Here is a 16,809-nt window from a genome sequence, read left to right as displayed (position 1 = left end):
TTTTATCAATAAAGTTTTACTGGCACACAGGCACCCTTATGTGTTTACGTACTGTCTGGTACAACAGCAGTGCTGAGTAGTTGCAACAGAGGCTGGATGGCCCACATAGCCTAAAATACTTACTGCTTGGCCATTTACAGAAAAAGTTTGCTGACACCTGCTTTAGGGTCTGAGGAGCCATTTAAGATATTTAAGTAGAAAAGTCAAAGGACCTCAGATCTAAATTTTAGAAAGTCCACAATGAAAGCCCTGAACAGGAACGACTAGGAAATGGCCCGGACAGTGGGAGATAGGAGAGTGAGGTGAGTCAGGCAGCCACAGCCACTGGGTGCATTTGGCTAATTATCTCTTAAGTACAAATTGATTTAAAGTAAAAAAACAAACAAACAAGCAAACACCAAAAAACCAGAATAAAAAATCCCCTCCACAAACAAACAAAAACGCTTAAGGGCATTCCTATGGCTAATTCTATTCAGAAAAACAAATACAAGCTTCCACAAACAGAAATTTAGCTTCCTCTTGCTATTTTCCTTTGTTTTGTTCCAGTTTTATTTTTCCTGTTTTCAACTTTTATCAGAAAAAAGATCATCATTACTTCAACAACTCCTCCTCTCTTCTCCCATCCCCCACACATCCCAAATGGAACCTGAGATATTTGTCATGCCCGTCTATTTTGTTCTTTCAACATTTCAAGCCATAACGGTATATTCTGATTCAAGTCAATCCTGCTAATTTAATAAGAAAAACAAGGACTGAAAATGCTTTAGCGAAACCCAAGTCCCAAAGAGAATGCAGAAAATTAAAACACCATTCCTGGGGTTTGAAATTTTTTAGACAGTCCAGAAAATCATCAACATATTTCTCCTGGAGTTCACAGTGCTCCTCACTTCCATTTGATTATAAAGGCTCCCCGGCTCCCTGCTAGGAACTTTCAACACAAGGATGGAGACAGAGTCCCTTTTCCATGACTGCATCTGGTGGTTCCTTACTCGCCTCCCAGGAGCAGAACTGACCCAGAAGAAAGTATCCCTGGGGACCCTTCCCAGAACCCCAATATCGTGTGAGCCTCCTAGGACAATGACCTTAAGATACTAGGATGGTCTTTGGAAACCATCAAAAAAGCAAAATCATCGTTATGAGAATTGTCATCCCAAAGAGCCCCAGAGCCTTTCATATGAAATACTCATGCATCTGGAGCACTGACACCTCATAATTTGCTTTGAATTAGTCAGGTTACTGTTGCCGTAACATACCTCAATACTCTAAAGTATGCCTGAGTACAGATTTTCAGCTCAGCAATACAGACCACAGAGCTTCCATGAAATATCTTCCTTCCAGTCTTCCTCTTTGCCCAACTCTCTAACTTCCTTCCTACCTACTTTTCCGCTCCCTCTCTTCGTCCCATGTTTATCAGAAACCAGATACGTGACAGGTGGTGAATGTATTGAAATGAAGACAGAAGGGATGCAACAGCCATGGATGGAGGCCTGGGGAGGGCACTCAAATCGCTGAAGAGAGGATCATACTTCAGGATATTCAGAGCTGACGGAGTCGAGCATGATCCAAGCACCAAAACACAATGGCACTTCATTTGCACAATGTCAGTGATTAGTGCACTGGAATTGGGACCAACAGCTGACCTCACATGCTGCAGTCCTATGTTGTCCAAATTGGTGGCCAGTAGCTACATGTAGCTATTTAAATCAAAATTAAATAAAAGTAATAATTTAGTTCCTAAGTTGCACTAGCCACATATTAACTGCTCAATAGCCACATGAGGCTAGTGGCTACTATACTGGACCCAACAGATCCAGAACATTTTCATCATCACAGAGAGTTTAATTGTACAGTCATCACTGATAACAGGAAGGAACACAGAGAGGAAGTGGACACTGGTGTCCCTTGAGGATGAAAGTTAACGTTTCCCACAGACCCGTCCATGCTACCCACTACCTGGAGGTGAAAGAAATGAGGATGGCTTAGGTATGGAGAATCTAGAGCAGACAGACTTGCCCGTGTGAGAAGACCTGGATTTGCAAGGGGAAGATGGTAATTAGTTTGAGAGAAACCCAAAGAAATCAATGCAATATGCTCAATGTGGCTACCACCCTCAAGATTTATTTATTTTGCTTTATAAAATTTGAAAATACAAATTACATTTCCAGTGCTATTATATTCAAATGCATTCAAGATGAAATCATGCATGCATCTCATATCAGGTTAATAGACATGCATTCAAGTGTAATCCGAGACTCACCAAAGAACAATGTTACATGTAAAATTAGAAATAAAATAACTTTTTCATATTGTATTCATTTAGAAATAATTTTCTGTGGGCTTGGCCTCAACTGGCAACTTACCCCTAGGAGCACAAATCCGGTTTGTAAAACAGTGCTCACCACGCCTGGCACGCAAGCTCACACAAAACACCCCTACCTCCATTTGCCCAGTTCTCCAGCCATGCGATATATTCACATACACATAGAGAGCTCATCCAGAAGACAGAAAAACAATCCTGCCGCCATCAACAAATTATAACCAGGAAAGTGTTTATCAAGAGCTCTGGTTGTGAACACTGTTTCTAAGACAGCTGAGTGCTCATGGGTACATCATTTCACTTCTCTGTCTCTACGAAGAGAATCACACTGGCTCTAGCTTCTGAACAGGACTTTCGTGGGATGGGGATAAATGATACAAAATAAAAGGATGTGTATCAGAACACTCTAAAGGGTTGACAGTGTTGTCAACATTCATGTGATGATTTGTTTCTGGTTTTTAATCCTTTTTGCTTGTATTTCACCACCAAGTACACCTTTTGTGCCAATATATTGACACTGAACAGAAGATTCATCCACGATAAATCCATATTGTCACTGCTACCAAGGTCCCTTAGGATGTAATGTTGGTGGGTAAACACTCTACAAAATTATAATACCTTAGAAGGGGGGAAAGGCCGTGTGAGCACTGGCAAAATGAAGCAGAAAACAGAAGGCAAAGATTCCTTTCCAGCTGAGCAAGCTTGAAATGGGTTTTTTCCCCTTCAGGATTAATGAAAGGTGTGCTCCGCTCCTCAAATCCCATCACTCACCCCTCTGGAATTGTGATTATCCATGCACACTCAGGACAAGGTTAGATAGGTCAGCGTATAGAATCCAAGAGGGTTTTGTCCCTGATACTGTCACCGTCAGCTCCATGTGCTCATCAGCCAGGCTACCTGGTCACAAAGCTTCTCAACTGACTGGCTACTGCTGGCAGCATGGGGACAATTATTTCATTCCAGTGCTCAGGCTCCCCTGGGCTGGCTTGGCCCACAAACAGGAGTGTTTTCTTCTAATAGATTCCAATTCCAATTCATGGGTAGGAATATGGTAGAAAACCTTCTCCTTATTAGAGAAAATAAAACTCTAATAAGTTAATAAATAAAATACATGCTAAGGATTTCCTTTGTATTTCATCACTTAGGAGTGGAACAAGTTTTCTTAAAATCCAAATTCTACAAGTACATGCTGGCCATACATTTTCTCTACTAGAAAATGAGCTCCTTTCTGGTCATATTTCTTAAGCAGGGTAGTGGCTCTTTTTACACAGCTGGGTTAATATCTCCCACCTTGTCCTCAGCCCGCCTCTGACAGAGTCCCTGAATTTTCATTCCTTTGTGCCCAACAGCAACGATGGCTTGCAGTGACAGGAACAAGGCACGGCACATTTGGATTACAACTTGCCTTAATTAACGGTCAACTGTAATAGCTGCTAGCCAAGCCACATTTGTTTAAATGTTTTCTTCTCTTTGTTTTCAAAATAGTTAATTGCAAGTAGAACTAACAATGAATCTGAATGTCACTTTTTTGGAATATTTCATGATTAACTGGGGGTTTGGGAAAAGGCCACTGTCCTGGAGCGCTGAGGAAAAGAACTCTAACCTTCCTTACATCAAATACAAGCCCATTCCAGGGGTCTGCTAATGTCCAGGATAAATGACTTGCCACATGAATAACAGTTTAAAACTGTAATGTGAATTATGACATAACTCATCTGTTAAATATTTCATGTGAAGATTTTAATGATTTGCATGATGGAATGTTGGACAAAAAACACAACTGAAATCCTGGGACTAATTTGGACGAAACTGAGAACAGAGTATCCTCATGGAGACGAGGGGGAAGAAGAGGCAGCTGCATTTATGCCCCCCTGGGTGTCAGACTGGCAAGTCCAAAGGCTTTCTTAAAAGATTATAGGGACGGGAGAATGATCAGCAACAACCTTTTGAAAAATATTTAGATCAAAGCCACTATTTGTTTATTATAATCTTGGTAAAGCCTGAACATTAATCTCCAAGGTATGGTATTATTTCAGAAATTAGGGGAAAAAAAAACATTCTCACAGGAACAGGCACACCTCATATTTTAGCCTATGCCGAGTGAAGAAATACAATGATAAAAGGGGAGGAGGCATTTTAAATATAAACCCCTCACCGATTGCATATTTCACTTCTGAAGTATACCCTGTGGTATTGGGGTGGAGGGGGGTAATCTTTCTTATACATGCTTTTAAGTAACAAAGAGCTACATGATATATGTCTGTGGTGAGAGAGAGGGAGGGAAACAGGACTCATTATCGCTTGATTGACAACACGATAGCAGCAGATTTTCTTTGAAGACTCATAGCTGCAGAGATCTGTTTTAATCTGGAACCATCCCCACTCACTGTCTGTGACTGGCTTCTGGGAATGTGTGTGTAGGAAGGCCTGATCCCTTCGCCTACACATTTCTTTTGTAGTCACTTTGTTTTTGTCCTGTCAGAGCTTCTTGGGAGCAGTCACCTTTGGTAAAGTACAATAAATGACAATTATGAATGTTTCCTCCATTTAGATTCTAATTACTTGACAGAATCAATGTTGAAAAGAATTAGCAGGGCTGTGGAATGGAATAATAATTTTCTTTTCACCCCTGAGGTAATCTGGAAGCATTTTTCCAGACTTCATCTGAAGAAACCTATATTCCCTCAGCTTTCTGAAGCCACTGAAGCTGGCATCGAATAGTTTTTGTCAGATCATTTTATGCTCACAAAACTCTTCAAATAATATTATTTCAATAAGGTTTTCAAGCCAGTACATTTTTAGAGTCAATTCCCATCCTTTCAAACTTTCAGAATAAAACATTTAATAAGCCTCAGGCTTCACTGTATTTTAATCGGGGTTACGCAAATCAATGTCCATTAAGAAAATTATAAGTTTCCAAATTATAGCTCCCCAGTTAATAATTTCTTATTAGGTCACCACCTAATAACAGTTACCAAAGAGATTATAACAAAATCAGGGGTCACATTTCCAAACATTTCAAAACCCATAATAGAATGGTCACATATATTTGCCAAACACCTCTGAGCTGGATGTTGATGACTGTATTCAATGCAAAGCAGCACTAAAACATCCACACGAGAATGTAAACTGGTGCAACCACTACGGAGAACAGTATGGAGATTCTTTAAAAAACTAAAAATAGAGCTACCATATGATCCAGCAATTCCACTCCTGGGTATATACTTAGAAAAAAAGAAAACACTAATTCGAAAAGATACACACACCCCAATGTTCATAACTGCACTATTTAGAATAGTCAAGACATAGAAACAACCAAGTGTCCATCTACAGATGATTTGGTTTAAGAAGATGTGGCGCGCGCGCGCGCACACACACACACACACACACACACACACACACACACACACACTGGACTATTACTCAGCCATAAAAAAGAATGAAATATTGCCATCTGCAGCAATAGAGATGGACCTAGAGAATATCAAACTAAGTGAAGTCAACCAGTGAAAGACAAATATTATATGATATCACTTATATGTGGAATCTAAAAAATAATACAAATGAATCTACATACAAAACAGAAACAGGGTTTCACTGGTGGCGCGGTGGTTGAGAGTCCGCCTGCCGATGCAGGGGACACGGGTTCGTGCCCCGGTCCAGGAAGATCTCACATGCCGCGGAGCGACTAGGCCCGTGAGCCATGGCCGCTGAGCCTGCGCGTCCGGAGCCTGTGCTCCGCAACAGGAGAGGCCACAACAGTGAGAGGCCCGCGTACCGCAAAAAAAACAAAAAAAAGAGACTCACAGACCTAGGAAATAAACTTATGGTTACCAAAGGGGAAAGGGAGGAAGGGAAGGGATAAAATAGGAGTACGGGATTAACAGATACAAACAACTACTATACATAAAATAGATAAGCAACAAGGATTTACTGTTTAGCACAGGGAAGTATATTCAATATCTTGTAATAACCTACAATGGAAAATAATCTGAAAAAAATATATATATAACTGAATCACTTTGCTATTCACCTGAAACTCACACAATATTGTAAATCAAATATACGTCAATAAAAAAAAAATTCACATGGACAGTTCACGGAGCTGGAGGAGGGTGTCCAGTTACTCTGATTCTCCAGCTTATGTTCCAGGGCACAGAGAAGGAAAGGGACTTGTCCAAGCACACCCAGCTCATCCTAGGGATTCTGAGTCCATTCAGACCCCCCAAAACTCAGATCCCTCCAGGACTGGATGGGAACTGTGGTGGATGAGAGACCACCCTGTGCTGGAGTCAAGTGAGCATCTCAGCTCAGCTGATGCCTTGTGGGAATACCTTCTGGATCCTGCAAGTTATTCTGATGCTGCAGGAGAAGCTGAAAATCTAGAATTAATATACAGACAATTCATTGAAAAATTCACAGCACTCTGATAGGGTTGCCAGATAAAAATTTCTGATTTACTAAATCTGGCAATCCTACACTGAGAGTCACATGGCACATCCCAGGCAATAAGCTGGGGTGACCTCTGTTGCATGTTTAGCCCTGAGAGCACTGAGATAGCTTGTGTTCTGCAGTGAAATATCAGGACTGGAAACCAAGGTCGCCTCCATCAGTATGACTTTCGTGATTTTACTGTTTACTACAGAAAATTCTTGCCCAGAAAGATAAGGCTATAAACCAGTAAAAATACTTTATGATTTACTTGAGAAACTTCCCTTAAATCAACTTATCTGAACAACAGACTGATCAAGAACAAGAGAGGGCTCAACTAGAGAAACTGCTCACTTATCAAACAACTCTGGATTTATCAAGACTCAAGAGGTACACCATTCTTAAAGGAACCCAATCCCGATCAGATCCCCACACTGAAGACCCACCCAGACCCCAGAACCCTATCAACACCTGCCTGACTACCCTTTCTTGGACACTCGTAAGACCCTGTCAGGGCGGTGTTCTCCCTCACTGAGATAGGGAATAAACCTGATTTTGCTTGGTCTACGGACTCTTCTGATGGTCTTTTTGTCAATAGTCAAACCGGCTTTATTTTTATTAAAGCATTAATCTGTATTTGGCATTAAATTATATTATGTATTATTTACTGTGTTTTATTCCTACCTAGCTAGCGTTAAGCTCCTGGAGGGCAGAGGCTGTTTGTTTACACCTATATTCTCTGTACCTAGAGAAGTGCCCAGCCCAGGTAGGCACTTATGATACAGGTCAAAGGAATGACCAGGCGGTTTGATGCTGTGCTGATGGTGATGTCAACTATTCTTAGACTGTTTTCTCTCTCAGGAGACCTACCTTTGCCATCCAGGTATCTTGGGCTCTGTCCTGAGGGAAATGAAGAGCCATGAAAAGGTTCTCAGCAAGGGATGGATGTGAGATGTGAACAGACCCACGCTTTGGAAATATCTGCAGGTGGAGGTAGTGGGCTGTATAGTTTGTGTGAGGGGCTGGTTAGGATTTGGTAGCACTCATTGAATCAGGTGAGAGATGATGGACTCCCACCCAGCAGAGGGCACTTGGGATTGGACGGTGAGGTGCAATCTTGTTTCTAATCCCTCCTGGCTGAGTGAAGCCTGGAACCCTGAGTTTTTCCACTGGCACATCAATCTCATCTGTGTCTTGCCAGACACTGTCCATCTTTTCCACCTCAAGGGCCCATCATTTTAGCTTGGTAAATTTCAGCATGTTTTGATTTTGCTTGTAAATGAATTATTTCATGAAACATGTTTGTCTGCTCACCAGGCATGTCTTGGAATTACTGTTCTCTTAAGATACTATTAGGGAAGCAGTCAATAAAGAGGGAGAACCAATAGGATGAGTAGGAATTCATGAGGACCTAGTGACCTGGTGAACAGGGACGGTGGAGACAGCATTTTAGGCCACATGCAAAACCCCAAGCTGGGAATAAGCTTGAAGTGTCTGAGAAAACTCCAAGACCACCTGCATGGCCAGTGCAAGTGAAGAAGGTACACTTCCCTAGTCTCTATCAGACAACAAGCAGGGCCTAACAGGGAGGTTCAAACAAAATCTAGTGAGCATTCTGGGGACAGCTCCTCAGAAGCAGAATTACCCTCTTTTTTTTTTTTGCGGTACACGGGCCTCTCACCGTTGTGGCCTCTCCCGTTGAGGAGCACAGGCTCCGGACGCGCAGGCCCAGCGGCCATGGCTCACGGGCCCAGCCACTCCGCGGCATGTGGGATCTTCCCGGACGGGGGCACGAACCCGTGTCCCCTGCATCGCAGGCGTACTCTCAGCCACTGCGCCACCAGGGAAGCCCCAGAATTGCCCTCTTGATGGTGGGTCAACAAGGCCATTATCTCAGTCTCTATCCAGTGCCTCCATTTCATTTGACATGGAAAGGACGAGAACAACAGAAACAGCCCTGGGAAGACCATGTGCTTTTGAGTGTGCTCATGCGGGAAGGCAGCCTGCAAAGACAAGACCAGCACACCATTGGGCCTGGTTCCCTCTCACCATCTAGACCCCCATTCTGAAGCCAAATACCTGGGTGGTAACGTGTTCGGCCATGGCAAACCTGGACTAGGTCCTCCCACAACAGCTGCACACAATGTGTTTCTGAGCGGGGAGGCAGAGGGAATGGGAAGTACAAGAGGGGTGAACAGCATTTTGGAGTAATCAAGCCTTTTTTTCCCCCTCCAACCTCTTGGAATCTCAAGAGCTTGGAGTATTTGGGAATTAGCCATGGGGTGAAGGATGCCAGTTTTGTCCCATAATTTAACCAGGCAGATGTTGAGGATGGAAAAACCATTTTCTGTCATTAAACAATTGCTCCCAAACACATACTTGGCAATACTTGAGTCTCTCATTTGGGTTCCTGAACTGGCTTTCAGAACAGACTGCACTGGTCATGTTCCTGTGCGGGGCCAGGGTGGGCTGTGGAGACAGGGTGGGTGCTTCCTTCTCTGATTTCGCAGGAAGTCCAAATCCCTCTCAGCAGGGTAGAGACCACTGTAGACAGGCCTCAGTGGTAAGTAAGGCTGCCTGACCTCAATGCCCCTCAACTCAGGCAATTATTCTTTCTCCAAAGGTTCCTTGGCACCCAGTAGCCTTCAGTAAAGGCTGACTGACTGAACGAATGAATGAACAAGCGAATGCACTATATTCCAGGCACTAGGCCGTTAATCAGTTGCCTCTTGTGCTTTCTTTGAGGGAAAACACTTTGAAAGACAGTTGTTACCAACGTTCTTCCCAGAGCTTCCTGGCACACCCTGGCTCTTCTCCATTCCCTCATCTAAAGCATTCCATGCTTAGGGCCATGGCGAAGGGAGGCACAGAGGAACTCCAGTCTCCAAAGCTGAGGCCCAGAGGAATCTCAGGGCTGGAAGGACATTATGGCAACTGCCATAATGGAGGAACTGGGCCAGTTCCTCCCCTCTCCACCCTGCCTCCAGCCCCTAAACTGACTGCATGGGAAAGAAAATCTGACTGGAAAGGGAAGCCAGAGATGTGGCGGCCCGGAGGAAAGACCTGCACCAGGACGTCCTCGTAGGTGTCAGCCTTCCCTGCTCCTATCCTGGGACACTGGAACTTGGCTTCCGCTAGCCCTGCTACTGCTGCCAAAGGCTGCAGACAGTCGGCGCAGCCCGAGGCTCCCTGCTGGCTTGTCAATGAGGCCCAGGGGGCTGCTGACTGACTCTAGGGCCACCTTGGGCTGGAATGAGGATGCCGTGCATGGCACTGACGTGTAGCTGAGTCTCCACACAGTTTTTCCAAGACTGATATACTGTGCATCACTCACCAATCTAAGGTGCTGCCAACCCTCTATCACAGGCCCCAGATTCATTTCATTTCCTGGCCTGGACTCCTTGTAGATTCCATGTCACCTGCAAGGACCCTGGGTTTCAAACCACTGTGGAACGTTTCCTCTTTTTTGCTAAAAGTTAAACAAGCTGGACCTGATGTAATCACAACTACCCAGAACATCTGCAGCTCTGCTGAGAGTTTGTAAAATCTGAAGATTCGATAAAATCCTCACAGCTAGATACTGTCACTGTCACCTCTGTTTTAATTCTGAGGATACGAAGGTTTCTGAGTGGTCAACCTAGAGGTCAACCACATGGTTTAGAAGCTGAGAGGGACTCTGGAGGAACTAGGATTTGAACCCAGATCTTCATGACTTCAGAGACGTTGAAAAACAAATATCTAAATGAATGAGTTAAAGGGAGTCACCTAAAATTACTCAAAAAGAATATGTATTTAATGAGCCTATCCCTGTAGAAAAGACTAACACTTTGCTTACTATGAGGCTGGTAAATCTACACATTTTCTCATACATTTTGCTTTATGTTTTAATTTTTCTTTCCAATTCCTGTGAACTGATCAGTTTCCTGCAGGCCAAAAAGAGTTCCTCAGAGGCTCCTGGCATCTTTCAATGCCTCCAGGCCTTCATGCTTGCTGCCCCTCTCTGAAGAAAGAAGACAGGAGAGAAGCCTCCTTGGAAACAAGGCAGTGGCCCAAAGGAAACCCGTACCCACCTCAGAGCAGAGACAACAGCCTTTGTCTCTAAGGAAGCAGAAAACAGACAGAAGAAATGGCCCAGGACATGAAGGGCTGCAGGAGCTGGTCCCAATAATAGAGGACACACAGGGCACACACTGTGGGCCAGGCACCCAACTAACATTATCCCACTTAACTTTTCAGCAATCTCAGAGAGAAGATGTTTTTTCCATTTTAAAGATAAGCTGCAGGCGGTCAAGTGACTTAACTAGGGCCACACAACTGCTAGAACCAGATGGAATTGGGATTAGAGACCACAAGCCTGACTCAGGAGCCTGCTGCCCGTTTTCCTACATGCTTCTCCATGGGGCTGCATCACCCCCTAGGGGACTGTTTTGGAAGTTTGTAGTTTGATCGTTACAGTAACTGGAAGGCCTACAGTTCACAAGACAGGCCCCAACAAAGAATGGTTCCATGCCCCTCAGGGCTTCAAGTGCTCTGCCTGGTATTCATGTGCTTGGAAAGCATGATCCATAGCTGGGCCTTGAACTGAATTCTGTTCTACATCTAAATACAAAGTATGTCTTGCACATGAAAATTTCTAAAAATGTAACCTCAGTCCTGTGAAAGAGAGAGACAAATACACTCTGTTTTGCCTGAAACGTGACTATTTCAGAGAATCCCATCACCAAGGAGGCATGGTTTGTGGTTGAGAGGCCCACACAGCAGCTATTGCATTTACAGAGATTCTGTGCAAGCTTCTGGCCTCTTCGTTCTGTCTCTTCTTATAGTTCTGCCCAAACATTTACACACTAAAATATATATTATCCTCCTATAAACTACTCTCCTTTTATTTCTTGATATTATAGTGGGAGCATTCTATAGATTTTTTTTGGGGGGGCAGCATGTAGGGAAACAGGTTATATTTTCCATGCATCTCATTTTGGGATAGTAAAGTGAATATTCCAAATTATTATGAAGAGGGATCCTTGGGTAAGATAGGACTGAAAACTGTCCTGGCTTCAGTTTCTCCTTTGCCAGTGAGTCTGGTGAGCAGCCCCCAACCACATACGCCCCCCACCCCCACCCCCTCAAACTCCTTGCTTTTGTCTGTAGCTCCCCTCTCTCGTCTTGCCTTGAAAGCATAGATTTGGCTGGGCCAAACCTCACATGTCCCCATGGCTTCCTCTGTGCTTCCCTTCCTGTTTATTTTGGCCTCCACCAAGGTGCAAGATATTGGTACCTGAGGCTCAGCTCAATGGATGGATTTCCCATCTTGGAGGTGAGCAGTAAAGGAACAGCTCCTTCTGTGCTTCCTTTCTATCTAGGAAACATTTCCTAAATAAAGAAATGCTTCTCTTGGGGCTGCTCTGCTTGAGTGTGGAGCTGGGCAAGTGGGCTGTGTTGCTGGTACGTTTTCTTTTATCAAGCAGTGTTGTCTCTGAATTCCAGGCAGGCTGTGCAAGGGAATGAAGCCCTGCAAATTGCTTTTTCTTTCACAAAGCATTTTAATTTTAATTATTGTCAGCACTTATGTCACTGCCTTGGGGGATGAAGAGGGAAGGAGGGAATACTCTGCAATTTCACAGCATATACCAGTTTTCCCTAGAATGGGGAGGAGGGTTTCACAGAGTAAAAGAGCAAGGAACACAGCTCCCAGTAGATTAAAAGGGGCCTTTGTAGTGGCTGCATCTGTACATTAAAATAAATCTCTCCTAGCACTAAAATAACATCTACATTCATTTGGGACAGTGCCACATTCAGCATTTAAGAAATTTGACAAAACACTGCTTGAGCATGTTGAAGTTTGCCAGCTCACAACAAAACAAGAAAGCTACCTCAGCTGCATGGAAATACTTCTCCTGGTTCCCTACTTTCACTTATGACTCCCATTTTCCGGCTGCACTTAAAAGAAAAAGACTGCCCTTTTTTCAGGTGCCAACCACTTAACATGGCCCTGAAATGGGCAGCAAATTGCCGCTGGAGGTGGTAAACTTCAAGAGGAATCTTTTTCTTTTCCCCTAAAGAAAAATACTAGAGAGGCTTCATGCGTGATAAAGCCTTTAATAGCTAGAGAAACATTATTTGAGGTGGCCCTCAGGTAGACTAGACGTGAATAATGCCCCATAAAAGCAATTACTTCTACCCAGAGCACAGCACACCAGATGAGTTTGGCGGGGGCCCTTTTTCCAAGAGAATTGCAGGCAAAAGAAATCTTCTATCTAGGATCCAGTAGGATGGATGTGTCTGTGGCAGAGACCATGGTTGCTTCTGTGGAGTGTGTCCCTTCAAAACCCACTCTGAACTTTTCTCAGACCCCGACCAAAAACATTGGGAGATTTTTCAGGCTGCTTTTTGCTGCTTTACAGCACAAGGAGGCCTGAAATAAGTAACCCATCCACTTGCTGAGAATGTTGCTAATGGACCCCGATCCCAGTGCAGTCCATTTGGTTGTGGCATAGATGGACAGATTAGCACAAGTTTAGAGTTGGAATGGTGGAGTGGACCATTGAACCCAACCTACTTATTACACAAATGAGTAACTAGAAGTCCAAAGAAGCTAGCAACTTGACTGAGATGATTCAGAGATGGCCCAGACTGATTCTAACTCCAGCTGGGCTGGAATAACATACAGCTGTTGCTTCTGCCAGCTGGGCATGCATGTCCCTTTTTTGGGTGAGGGGTTGAAGAGCCCCACTCCCCTTACCCACACCCACACTATTTCCTTTAGGGACATGTCCTGCCTCCAATTTCAGTCCATATGGTTTGCATAGGGTTTGCCCCCCACTCCACAGGCACAGGAATGCACCCTCCCCTCCTCCGTCATAGTGATGGCCATCTACCCGCGCTTTGCCAGTGAGAGCCAGCCCCAGAACTTTGAACTGAAACTTTCAGGAAAGAGGAGGCTTTTCTCCACCGAGTCTGCCAAGCTGATCAGATGAGTGCTGGAGGCACAGCATGAAGAGGGTCTGCTTGAGAACTGGGCTGACACAAAGACAAGTGAAACAACAAACTAAGAACACTGGTGACTTCAGCTGAGCCCTGGATCCAACTGTATCTGAAGCCAGATATAGCTTTGGACTTTTTAGTTAAGGAACAATGAACATCCACCCACCCCAACCAATCAAATAATTAACTTCCTTTAATTTACTGATTTTGCTTAAAGCGACGTCAAGTTTGATTTTTGTTGCTTGCAATGGATGGCAGCCTGACAAATACAGCTGTAGTCTAGGTTGGTGTTTCCTTCTGATGGGAGATGGGCAACTTATCTTTATGTACAGAGATTCATCACATAAGCACCCCCTTGCAGGCAAATCCAATCACTGACATGGAAGGCAAATCTGTGGCATGCATGCTGCCCTTCCTGACTTCACGTCAAGAATAACTAATGAATCCTGGTACTCCTTCCTAGGGAGCCTCACCATCTACCCAATGCAGCTCCCCACGCAACCATGGCCATCGTTGAGTGGTGCCAGGTCAGCATGACCATGCTGGGGCTCATAGTAGAACCTTTACAGGAAACATGGTACCTTTTCCTAGACCAGTTGAACACTCAAAGCCCTTTAACTGCTCTCAGTAACCACACTGGATAATGAAGAAGGCAAACACGTGCATCTGCATGAAGGGCCTGGTTGCTAACCTTTCAGGAGTATTCTCATTTCTTGTCATGGGCAATTATCAAGAATCTTACAGTTTTTACTGAGCCAGGGTATGAGTTGATACAGTGAGAGAACCACTTAGCTTGGTGGGTGATATTCAAGTTGACATCACCACCTCCTCCTTAGGAGGCCTGTCCTGCACTGAAGAAGAAAAGCTAGGACTGCATTTCCCAGAATCTCCTCCATTTGTGGCTCTGGATTAGGGTTTGTCAACTAGAGAGTTGTCAACTAGTTTTAGAGGCAGCAAAGAGACAGACGCCATGTGGCTTTGGAGGCAGTTGCAGGCAGATGTGCTGGCAGATGTGAAGTTTGAGGCAGCTCCCATGTGAATTCTTAAGAGCCATCTGCATGGATGCTTCTTGACCCACATCTCTCCACCCTTCAGTGATCATAAAAGCTTCTTATTCCCTGTATTCAAGTCCTTTATACTTGGAACACTTAGAGTAGCTTCTGTTCCTAGGACCAAGTCCTGGCTGATAGATTGAGGACATCCTATTTTCATGGGGTACAGTCAGAGCGAGGACTCCCTTTACATACTGTTAGTACATACTGTTAGGTCTCTACCATCTCCACACTGTGAGTAGGGTCCTTCCCCAGGGCACCAGGCAATTTGGGGGGATATCTAGCAGTCAGGATGCTGTGGCTCCATGCTGCTGTACCACAGACACAATATTCTCCTGCAGGTTTTCGGTCAAAAATGCCCCAGTGACTCCTGCAAAGCCCTACCCTGCATGGGTAGCCCAGCCTGACTCTGCAACTCCTTTCCTTTCTCCCTGTCCAGCAAGCCCCAGCTACAGCATTTTGTGCTCCTTGTTTTGTGTCTCTTAGGTTTGCCTTAGTACTGCTTGAAAGATTACCCTTTTCCTGTTCCTTTAGTCTACTGAAAGAGTCAAGGGGCAGTACAGACTAATGGTGGGCTCAGGGTTAGAATCCAGCGTTTAACCTCCCTCTGCTTGGTTGTAAAAGCTGGGATGATAAAGTCAGATAGAGCACAGCGTCTGGTGCACAGTGAGAATACAAGAATTGTTAGCTTCGGTCTGATAATAACCCCTAGAATGGAAGATCACTTTCCTTATGGGGCTCCAGAAAGGATTAATGACGACCCTTCTGCCAGCAATTTACCGTCCCCTCCCCAGCAACAGGTTCTCAGATCCACAAAGTCCCCTTGGAACTCTCTCACTATCCCCCCGCCCCCTCTCACCAATTGATCCTATAACAAAACATTGAAACCCTCCTTGGATTGTCACTGCTTAGAGCAGGCAAGAGTAAAGAGCTGCCAATTCCCTGCCTAAGGCTCTCCAGATAACTCTAATCATCTTAAATGCACTGCTGTCACAGGCAGATTAATTTTTCACAATGCTTAACTATTTTGATCCACAGAGTATTACAATTACAGCTGAAGATCACTCACCCTCGAGCTCTGTTCCTTCAGAGTAATCTCAGTTGGGGACTAAACAGTCCCAGGGATTCTTTTTAATAAACCGCATCTGCTTCCAAAGCCGCATTTCTTACCTTTTATCTGTTCCTTTGTTTCAACTGTTTTAGAAAGGATTGGATTCTTTGCATTCATTGAAGAAGAGAGCAAAGCAAGGTGTTTTTCCAATGTTGGGCAAAACCCCTGTTCCTCCTAGGTTTGGAGCCAGTTTCCCTGAAGTCACATAGCCGCTGTCATTATTTTTTGGTATTCTGGAGCAAGGCATTAGTGCATGTGAACCTGCTTTTCTTCTTTGTTAAATTACACTTTTAATTTTTCTTATCCACTGGAATGGTTATATTCATCTTCTTTCCTGCTGTTAATGGTTCCTCACATTGCTTCTATCCCTCACACTGCTTCTGTCCCTCACATTGCTTCTACTTCCTTCCCCTTCTGTACCTCTTTTCATTCAACAGTGAGTCTTAGAGTTGCTAGCATATTCCCATTCCCCAAATTGGCTGGGTTCCCATCGATTCACCCAAAAGTAAAGTCCATTGGTGGGGAAATTTTCAATCAGCATTTTGCTGCCTCACTGCTAAATAAGAACTTAGGCCACACATATTTGTGGGGAGCCTTTAACACGAAAAAGAAAGACAGAAACTAGCAGAAAAAAAAATGAGTTCAAGTTAATAGCACAAACAGCAGGAAAACAACCCAACAACTTTAGACAATATATTCCGAGAGATCAAAGATGGCATTGTGTCCTTGGAACAACAAGAGGCTGCTGTAAAAAAGAACTCTTGGAAATTTAAAAGAAAAGTGTCAAAATAAACAGGTTTAAGAGCAAAAAAAAAAGTTGGAAAAAGAAAATCTCTCAGAAAAATAAATAAAACAAACAGACTTGGAAAAATAACATAAGAAGACTTCCTAGAGCTGAAGAATATTCATTTCTAAAT

At 44.0% G+C, this 16,809-nt stretch overlaps 2 protein-coding genes across 2 annotated transcripts in view; one reads left to right on the top strand and one right to left on the bottom strand.

Annotated features, from left to right (window-relative positions):
* Positions 1–16,809, bottom strand: part of CACNA2D3 (calcium voltage-gated channel auxiliary subunit alpha2delta 3) — a 781,826-nt gene that overhangs the window by 87,403 nt on the left and 677,614 nt on the right. The window lies entirely within an intron of this gene.
* LRTM1 (leucine rich repeats and transmembrane domains 1) overlaps positions 14,233–16,809 on the top strand; it is a 32,159-nt gene continuing 29,582 nt past the window's right edge. Inside the window, exon 1 of the mRNA XM_029242175.1 lies at positions 14,233–14,306. Coding sequence (XP_029098008.1) covers positions 14,233–14,306 — 74 coding nt within the window. The remainder of the gene's footprint in view (positions 14,307–16,809) is intronic.

The sequence above is a fragment of the Monodon monoceros genome, unplaced genomic scaffold (assembly GCF_005190385.1).
Source record: "Monodon monoceros isolate NGI ecotype Baffin Bay Population unplaced genomic scaffold, NGI_Narwhal_1 Super_Scaffold_3, whole genome shotgun sequence".
NCBI classification, from domain to species: Eukaryota; Metazoa; Chordata; class Mammalia; order Artiodactyla; family Monodontidae; genus Monodon; species Monodon monoceros.
Note: the sequence above shows the minus strand (reverse complement) of the source record. Positions and strands in the feature narration are given on the sequence as shown.